We start from the raw sequence: 9,858 nt of genomic DNA, 5'->3' as shown, positions 1-9,858 counted from the left end.
TGTCTAAAGTTCAAAACGATCCGCAGTGCTATATTGTTGCAAGACAACGTCAGACGCATACAGCTCGGGTTATGATGAAACGTTGAACGAATTGGGTTAGAAAGCACTAGAACATCCTCCTTATATCCCCGATTTGTCGCTACGAGACTATTATTTATTTGAATATTTATTAGTGCGCGAATGGTTACGTGATAAGCCGAGAGCTTTGTGCGATGAAAGCTTCCGGAGACGTGGAAAAATTGTTTAGAGGGTGACGAAACTATCTAGAAAAACTGGGACAAATTTCAGCTCTGTAACTTGCTAATGAAGTTGTTTATATTCGAAACTATCCTTGTAGGTTCAAATAAATTTAACTTTTATCATTTCTTGAAAGGTTTTCATTTTCCCTTCGAGGTAAAGCGTGTTTTTATTAAAAATAAGTCATATTTTTATATAAAATTTTTATTTTCAATATAGTTACATATACTAAACATAATTTATAGAAATCAAAACTCACTTTCTAACCTTTTAGTTTCCCAAAGTATTAAAATTATACGTCATAAGAGTGTGAGTGTCACAAGTCTTGTTTTCTATAAACAATATTAATTTTATATTAATCAGAATTATTGAACTAAAGTAAAATATTCAATATTCATAACTAGAAACTTGCAAGGACATTCTTCACTCTATTGTAAAATAAAACCTGCTGCGAGTACTACAAGGGCACAGCACTACTGGATGTAGTGAACAAACAATTCATAACCAAGAATTCGGTGAATATCAGTAAGGCTTTATGGAAGGGCGAAACACGACGGACTAGATCTCCCTCTTGAAAACAATAATCAAGACCAAAATCTAGTCTGAGATCAAAGTATCGTCTGAAAGAAGGCAGAAAGTTTCCAGACAAAAAGAGGACTGAAGCTGGGGGACACTTTATCCACTTTACTAGTCACACAATGGAAATAATTATGAAGAAAGGGCAAATACAGACTCAAGGTTTAACCTATTTTACTGGAGCTACAAATTTTATTCTACTATTTTTTAAATTACCACAAAAGCAAATTTTCTGAGAAGTACATATTTAAAGAACATACTGCATGTACTGCTATTGATCATGGTGATTACTTCACTGCAGTTGTGGAAGAAATTTACTAAAAATATACTTTTGTATACCAAAAAAATGATTCTAGAAAAACTATTTCAAAAAATACCAAAAACAGATACATTTTGACTTTATTGGAAATGTTAGGCATTAGACTAAGTTGTTAAAATTAATAGCTTATAGAATTTCTTCAAATCCACAGAAAAATGTGATTGCAAGTGTAGTTTTTTTAACAATTAGTAAAATCTTTGGTCACAAGTTTTATTTATATTAAGGTAAATGCACCAGTTATTGACATAATTGTTTCAGAGCGATTTTCAATACAAAAACTTAATAAATATGATATTTGGCAACACTGCACTACGTATGTAACAAATCAGCTGATAACTCCCTGTCTTTTCAAAAGTGAAAAGTTTCCTTACCAGCTAGATATGAAAATTTAAGAGATTAGTCAAGGTAATTGAATCAAATATTTTTTTCACTCCATATTATCGAGGGTACAATTTAAGTATGAATCAAAGGATATTTGGTGCGTTTTTATCAGTAAAACTTATGATCTGAAGTCGGCGTGGGTGTCAATGACTGGATCAAGTGATTATTATCATGTACCAATTATTTACATATGTGTCAATGACTGGAAGTCTTTATAAATTTAATACACAGAAAGTTCATCTTTTAATAAGAGTTCTAAAACGTCAATGGTTCCAGTTATTGACATAAATGTCACGTATAGGTACATTAGGTGTCAGTTACTGGAAACTCATTGCAGTTGTGGTACCAAAAAAATATTCCAAAGAGCAGATAAATGAAGCTCTGGAAACTGTAGCAAAAGTCAATTGAGTCAAGTGAAAAGCTGCCCGTAGAATGTCGTATGGGACCAACTACAGTTCTTACCTCTGAAGAAGAATATTTGGTAGAAGAATGGATACTATATTCAGCTAAAGCTCATCACCCTGTTCATAAAGATCAGTTATTAGACAGTATACAACTTTACTGCAAAAAAGAAATGTCCGCATCTTTTTAAAAATTCTCACCCAGGTAGAAAATGGTTCAGTTCATTTCTTATAAATGACCCAAATCTAAGTCTAAGAGTTGCACAAAATTTAACTCTGGCATGAGGTATCAGAAGAGAAAATTTGACAATGGTTTTGGGAAATTAGAGCTTATCTGAAGTTTAAGGATCTATTAGATGTAACTAATAACGCAACACGCGTTTTCAATCGCGATGAAAGTGCGTTTTTTCTTCAACTAAAAAGTGATAAGGTACTGACAAAGAAGGGCGACAAAAGCATCTATATTGCTGGAACCAATGATGATAAATACTTTTGTTATTACTAAGTCATTAATAATTCCATATACTTATGTGATGAAGAAAAAATAAAGTTTTTGTCAATAATAGGTGTACCACTTGTCAATTACTGGAGTGTCAACAACTGAATAATAGCTGTCAATTACTAGATCCCCAAAAATACATTTAAATGCCATAAGAGATTCTAATTGTGTCAATTATGGTGCCTTTACTTTATATACTTTAATAATAAAATCAATTTAATCACATTACACAAAAAATAAACAAATTCTTCCTTTTATACTTGACATATTTTAAAATTATCTTAAACACGACAAAAAAGAAAAGACTGCAATACAATGGCAACTCAATACTATATCAAATAAATTGATTTTAATCTCTTAGGCATTGAATTTTGATTACAAATCAAACCTATTTAGGTTTTCTAGCTATCAAATAACAATATAAGAAGTTTGTTTACCTCTTATCCACTTTTATAGAAAAGCACCAAAAAATATTGTATACAAAATAAATTCAACATGTACCCAATGTTATACTTCATTATCTATATTAACAGGAGCTACTTCACCAAAACAATGCTTAGCTTTGGCATCCTTATAGGAGTTTTCATGTTGCACACTTTGCGAATTAGTGCGGCATTTAGCTAAACATAGTTCGAAATGATCCGTAACAGAAGCAAATAAGATTTGTTCTGAAGCTTTCCCTAAAACGTTTTCCAGTACTTCTTTCTTATCAGGTTGTAAACAACACGATATACAATGTTCGTAAATAGTACAACAGTTATTAGGTTTACAGGTTTCGCAAGAATATTGCACTACACTTGTGGATTGTTCGTTGCAGCATCCGTTTTGAAAAACTTCGTTTCTGGGGCATAAATAACCTCTGTCATCGACAATTAGTACTTTTCCTTGAACCGAATTTCTGCAAATAGTGTTGTCACTACTAGAATTGTGCTGTTGAAGACTTCTCCAGATGAAGGGTTGGGTTCTTTTAACTACTACTACATCATCATTATTAAGAAAATCGGTTTTTCCTAGATAACTAAATAAGCAGTAACTGAAGGAAAGAAATAACAGGAGTCCTAAAAATAATCTGCGCCGTATAAAACGAAATATTGCGCTATACCACATTTTACCACGACATTTTAAAAACAAACGTAGAGGTTATATTTTCATTCCTTATTAATATGGAACTGACTCTTCATACCACGTAGTTACTACTTTTAATTTAAATGAAGAAATCTGATACTTTGTTGATTTTTTTACATTTTGTAGCTGCGGAATTCTAATTTTTCAGCATAGCTCAGTTAAAAAATGCATAATAAAGATTTCAGTTTATTAAAAAATTTAGTTCCTGTTGGTTAACATTAGTTTGGATTTTTCAATTGGTCATTGTTACAAAATCATCGGATGTTGATAGCAGTAGTCACTTCCAAAGTTGTACAAAGAGCAATTATAAATTTATTTATTTATTATTGTTTAGTAAAAAGTTAAAGAATATTATAGGAGACTTTTGTAACAGATTCTGACGATATTATTTAAAATATGAAGAGTTTTTTATGTATTATTATTATAGAAGAGCTTAAGTATTACTATTAATGTCAACTGTCAACTGCGAATTGTCAATAAGTCATACAATAATGAAAAGTTACGGATATAACGTTGAAATTTTCAGATTTTTTTATTAGATATTTTGTAAAATAATGACTACAAAAATGCCATTAGGATTGTCTAGGAGTACGTTATTTAGGTCTTTTTCTACTAATAAAAGAAAGGATACCGCTGGAATTTTAGGTTGGGATTTATTATTAAAAATTTTTTAAGGAAGTACCCAATTATGACTATATGAATCGTGTATTTCCTTATTTTAGTCATTGGCGACGAAATACTAAAAGGTCAAACCGAAGATACAAATTCCCGTTACCTAACAAAAGAGATTTATAAAATGGGAGTAAAAGTTAAAAAGGTTGGTAACATTCTTGAATTGTTTACCTCTTATAGGCAGTTGGTGCTTACAGATATCAGTTATAGGTGATGTCGTAAGTGAAGTAAGCGAAGAAGTAAAATTTTTTTCCAAATCATTTGATAAAGTCATTACTACAGGTGGGATTGGACCTACACATGACGATATAACATTCGAAGGTAAGTTTAATTCATTCCCTCGTAAATATAACCATTGATTTTTTTTTCTTGTAGCTGTTGCAAAAGCCTTTAACGAACCTTTAGTTTTGGATCCCACTTTACACAAGTTATGTATGAAATTCTATAATACAACTAATGCTAACATCCCTGGAATGAAAATGGCTTTTGTAAGTACTAATACTGTTCTATTTAAACATAATGTGGCTTATTTTTTTAAATTTCAGATCCCTCAATCGGCAAAATTGAATTTCAAATCTAATATAAGTTCTCAGCCACTTATTTATCCCAATATATCTATACATAATGTTTATATGTTTCCCGGTATCCCCGAATTATTAATAAAAACTTTTAGAAGTGTTAAAGATGGTATATTTAGAAATAACGAACATTATTTCACTAAGTGTCTTTATTTAAATACATCCGAGTCGGATATTGTACAAATTTTGGACACAGTTGTTAGACAGCATCCTGAAGTACAATTTGGTTCGTACCCCAAACTGAGTAACAAGTAAGAATCGTTAATTTACTATTAAAAGAGGCAATCAAACATATAAATTAATGTTTTTCCAATTTTTTAAACCAAAACAGCATGATTTTAACTATAACGACTGCAATCAATAACAAACTAATTTTTAAGTAATTAAGAATGGTGTCGTGGAATGCTAATGGCGTTTCGAACTTTAAAAAACAAATAACGTAAATATCCACATAAAGAACAATGATTAGAATACACAAACCATCCTGTTGGAGGAGCGCATGTGGAATCAGCTGTTATTAAACATTAGGCACTGTAGTAGCAATCTACAACCCTTACAGCCCTCCCAAGTCATTCCGTATCAAGTGAAGAATATTTCAATTTCCTAAAAACTCTGCTCAAAATTTCTAGTTGCAGGAGATTGGAATACCAAATACAACACATGGGGCTCCAGATTAATCACACCTAAAGGCTAATGACTCTTAATTAACAAAATAACTTTAACTATCTATCTAACTAAGTAACTATTTAACTAGGTCCAAATACTGGCCTAGAGACGTTAACAAGATTCCAGATCTGGTGGATTTTGATGTGAATAAAAGGATTAGGTGACAACTATAGTACAATAGAGTCAAAGTTTGATTTAACATCAGATCATCATAGCCTAATAATAATAATTAGGAGTACACATGTAATATGGAGAACAACACCACCTAAGCTAACAACTAAAAAAACAATAACACAAGCCAACTGATCTAAATCAGTTTTAAGTAGACAACGAATTATTGACGCTTCATGAAAACTACGAAGTGGGCGGCATCTGTTAATTTTCTTTCAAACTTCAGTATAGGTGAACAATGAAGCCAGGTTATAAACTATTTTTTTTTTGTTTTATAAACACTAGAAAGTGTTATTTGATATCCATAAGGTGCACTTCGAAAATAATAAAAACGTGGTAAAAGTTGTAGGGTTACAAATGTACTGCATGTTAAAATCTCATTCTAATGGTCAATAAAACTTTTGTGTCACTTTTTGATAGTTCCGTGTAGATATTCAAGTCTGCCTTCTGCCCCCAATTTAATAATCTTTTTGTGGAAAAGACATCCCATATATGGACCTTAACTGTTTGCCATCTTGGATGTCATCTGTGATCTATCTTGTGTACTATGTCATCTGCCATGTGCGTTGTGCCATTTGTGGTTTCCTTAAACTGTTAAGTTGAAGAATTTTTTTTTATTTGTTGAGTATTGGAACCTTCATTGGCATGGTCGATGTTTTTCCAAGTACATCACTTTACCACCTAATCCAATCAGAGATATTAAATAATATACGAGGTGTAGTAACGTACTTCCGTTATTATGTCATAAATATTTCATTAAAAATGACTATACAGTGGATTAATTTCATTGAAAAGCATGTAATAAATCAGGCTATGTAGGGACAGTCGTTTAAGTTGATTCAAAATCTATCTTAGACAACCAATTAATCAATTTTGTTAAATATAAATCAGATATCTCCCTCCTTTGAGGTCAAAAATTAATTTAATTAGTATTAAAATGATAATAGCAGTGAATCATTAGTTAAATGTAATGAATAAATTTATTTTAGTGTACTAATTTGATATTTGTGTTAATTTTTAGACAATATCAGGTGAAATTAACAATAGAATCGAGTTCTGAACAAAATACAACATTGGCTTATGACAAGTTGGTACAACTATTACCAGAAGGGTCGATTGTTAATATAAATGATGTAGAAGAAAAATGATTTTAATAAAATGAAATATTTTGTTGATAAAAATATTGTATCAAGTGCAATTGATTGTATGTATATCAAACAGAAATCGAAAATTTCAAGTAAACTTGATTAATTATTATAGTCCTGTCTTATTTATGTTTCAATATTTCTGTAAATTTTGGAATACATACAGGACCGGATTTGAAGGTTTTAAGGCGATGGAACAACAAAGGAGTGAAGTCACTTCTCCTAAATCATTTTCTAAGTAAAATGAACAATTTTTTTCACTCGAGTTTTGATATAAATTTGATTATTCAGCATTTAACAATTATATAAATTCGAGAATTTTCTGAAATCAAATTTTATTGTTAACAAACAGAACCTTCCGAGCTTTTTTTCGCCAAAAAAATTTTTGAATGGAAGAATTTATCGTGATATCTCTTTTTTTGAGTTGGGGGGGGTCTGAAGTAGATCCGGATGCCCTTATCTATTCCTGTTCTCAATTTATGTTATGAAAAACGTGTGTTTAATAAAATATTTGCTACAATTTTTTTTTGTTTTTTTTCCCTCAAATACGTTAATCTATTTGTGTAAAGGTAAAAGTGTCTACAGGAGTTAGATATGGACTCCAATAGTAGAAATAAAACAAGAAAAAACACTCGAAAACAATCGTCACGTCCGAACAATTGACCCTGCCTACCCGAGTCACCTATAAATACGAACTCACACAACTTTGTGTGCAGCATACGAAAACCTTCCTGAAACCTACCTCCACTTCCTAGACAATTCTCCCATCTCCTTTAGATGAAACCCTACCACATAAACTTCGTCGATCGTCGGTGTTGTAGGTTTTCTGCGGTTTCCCTGCAACCAAGCCAAATGGCCGACGATAGGGAATTATGCAGCGCTACCCGCTAACCCAGTAAATAATGAACAAAATAAACCAAAAGAATCACAAAATATATCCCGAACCTAGAAGGAAACCTTTTTTATGCCGGAGCTTCCTTTTTCTTCTTTCTTTAAACCTCATTTGATCATTCGTTTTTTTTTCTTTCGGCATGGAACATTAAAATCCCAAACCAACTACCACAACCCCAGCCCTGCAAAGGAACAATTCAGTACCATATCGTTTTGTATTTGAAAAGAGAGTTCATGTCAAAAAAATATCCAAGGTCACGAAAAGCACCAAAAAAGTGATGGCTATAATATTTCGAAGCTACGAGGATATCCTTCTGATTGAAGAAAATTCACACTGCATCGCTTTCTAAAGCTACAAATATGTGACTTTACAGGGATTCAACATCCACCATATAGCCCTGATCTACCATCGTCTAAATATTTTTTGTTCGCCTTCATGCCTCTGCTTAAGAAAACTTGTCATATTTTTAAAGAAATTGTATAATGTGCTGCCTACATTTAGGGACATCACTCTTTCATCTATCTTGCTAATGCTAAAAGTTTTTATGTTTTTCTAATTGACTAAATTTGTATAAATAGACCAAATAAAGTCTTACGTAGATAAAAATTTGATTGTAATTTAATTAAACCAAGAAGTTTTCTTCTCAAAACGCAAGTGTATGTTATGAGATCTCATTAGGTGAATGTTATTGTTAAATGTCATTTACAAGGAATGTTGACAGTTGCGATTTTTGACATTTACAGACATGAGCTTAGAGAAAAGATTTAATATTAACGATGAGCTTAAACTTTGACTCATATTTTTATAGTTGCATAGAAGCTTTCGTAAGAAGTTTTGAAAAGTGTATGGAAATAATATAATTTTTATTTATTAACATGAATAGCGCCACCTTTGAAAAATATCTATTACTGTTAATAAAAAATGCAGAAAATAATTCTGTCGTTTCCGTCTAATTCAGATTCGGTGTGACAACTTATACGAGGGTGATTAGAAAACAACTTTCGATAGCTAATAAATAGGATTTTTATAACGTGAGAATATGTATTAAAATAAAACAGTATCGAGTTTTTTACACAATTTATTCATTATAATTGATAAATACTACATACTCTACTTAACTATAATATTGAGCATCCATAAATATACAGGGAAAAGTCTAAGCGTTCAAGTAGCAGAAAAGAAGAGATTTAAAAGATTATTTTATTTCAATATCCACCTAACTATAATAAAAGAAGAAAGAAAACTATTTTTCTGCTAGTCAAACAACTGAGACTGTTTGGGGATACGCAACACAAATAGTAATACTATATAAATATTAAAAGAGCCGGCGTATTATAAGAAATGGCTTTCTTTTCAAAAATAAAATAAAAAAACGACACTCCAAAAACTGTATAATTACAAAAGTGTAAAAATTTCGTCAGTCATGTTTCCTAAAATAAGCCAGAATATGAAAACATTATTACGGAAGTTCATGTCACATATTTTTCTGCTTTTATCGGATATTTTAATATTCGAACTTCTCATTTTCCATAAATTGGCTTGATAATCTATTAAGTCGAGTATACATTCGCAATTCTAAATTTAGAAACAGTATATTTGAAAAAATTCGATAAACTATGTCTAAACATTATTGAGGTGGAAGTCAAAATTACTTAAAGAACAAGATAAAGACAAGTTGGATTGTATGTATGCCTCAAAGATATTACAAATATTGTACAAACGTTGCTAAGTGATTTTATGTCAAAAACAAACAGGTTGGTCATGATTTTTATTATTAAAAATAATGTGTGATGTGAATTTTTCCAATTATACTTGTTTCCGTATTGCACCATTCGATATACGCTAAGAATTATTTTCGAGATTTGAAGGCACGCTAAATAATTAACGTCCATACTTTTTTTGGCACCCGAGAATGCTTGTTTATATTCTTTTGTAAAAAAAGTTCGACGACACTAGTTAATCAATTTGTAAAAAATTGTCTGTATCACTTGTAGCATTGTCACTAGTTATTAAACAACAATTCATCTCCTCCTTCTCGACGAAGAGGCAGCTTGGAGCATTTGCCTTAACATTGGCTCTGGATTACATTGTTTTGGATCACATTTCATCTGGCCATCAGCTCCACATCTGCAAATAAATAAAAATGCTTACTGCTTTCTTTAAAACATACCTAAACAACATTTAATGAAACATTTT

At 31.1% G+C, this 9,858-nt stretch overlaps 3 protein-coding genes across 4 annotated transcripts in view; 1 reads left to right on the top strand and 2 right to left on the bottom strand.

The window, feature by feature from the left end:
- Positions 1-425: 425 nt before the first annotated feature.
- On the bottom strand, positions 426-3,565 carry LOC130900698 (SREBP regulating gene protein). Its single transcript, XM_057811480.1, has one exon. The coding sequence runs from the start codon at positions 3,518-3,520 to the stop codon at positions 2,921-2,923; it is 600 nt and encodes a 199-aa protein (XP_057667463.1). The 5' UTR covers positions 3,521-3,565; the 3' UTR covers positions 426-2,920.
- Positions 3,566-4,005: 440 nt separating this feature from the next.
- Positions 4,006-7,290, top strand: LOC130900697 (FAD synthase-like). Its single transcript, XM_057811478.1, has 6 exons — positions 4,006-4,183; positions 4,261-4,355; positions 4,408-4,531; positions 4,586-4,698; positions 4,756-5,039; positions 6,647-7,290. The coding sequence occupies exons 1-6, from the start codon at positions 4,093-4,095 to the stop codon at positions 6,771-6,773; spliced, it is 834 nt and encodes a 277-aa protein (XP_057667461.1). The 5' UTR covers positions 4,006-4,092; the 3' UTR covers positions 6,774-7,290.
- Positions 7,291-8,724: 1,434 nt separating this feature from the next.
- Positions 8,725-9,858, bottom strand: part of LOC130900694 (mucin-2) — an 85,306-nt gene continuing 84,172 nt past the window's right edge. For both annotated transcript variants that reach the window (XM_057811472.1, XM_057811473.1), the window contains exon 8: positions 8,725-9,789. In XM_057811472.1, coding sequence (XP_057667455.1) covers positions 9,684-9,789 — 106 coding nt within the window. In that variant the 3' untranslated portion in view covers positions 8,725-9,683. The remainder of the gene's footprint in view (positions 9,790-9,858) is intronic.

The sequence above is a fragment of the Diorhabda carinulata genome, chromosome X, assembly GCF_026250575.1.
Source record: "Diorhabda carinulata isolate Delta chromosome X, icDioCari1.1, whole genome shotgun sequence".
Taxonomy (NCBI): Eukaryota; Metazoa; Arthropoda; class Insecta; order Coleoptera; family Chrysomelidae; genus Diorhabda; species Diorhabda carinulata.
This window is presented reverse-complemented; position numbering and strand designations above follow the sequence as displayed.

Coding starts and splice junctions, on each gene's coding strand:
- LOC130900698 (XM_057811480.1), bottom strand. CDS start 3,520: ATGTGGTATAGCGCAATATTTCGTTTTATACGGCGCAGATTATTTTTA.
- LOC130900697 (XM_057811478.1), top strand. CDS start 4,093: ATGACTACAAAAATGCCATTAGGATTGTCTAGGAGTACGTTATTTAGG. Junction 4,184..4,260: donor GGATACCGCTGGAATTTTAG/GTTGGGATTTAT, acceptor TCCTTATTTTAG/TCATTGGCGACGAAATACTA. Junction 4,532..4,585: donor TGACGATATAACATTCGAAG/GTAAGTTTAATT, acceptor TTTTTCTTGTAG/CTGTTGCAAAAGCCTTTAAC.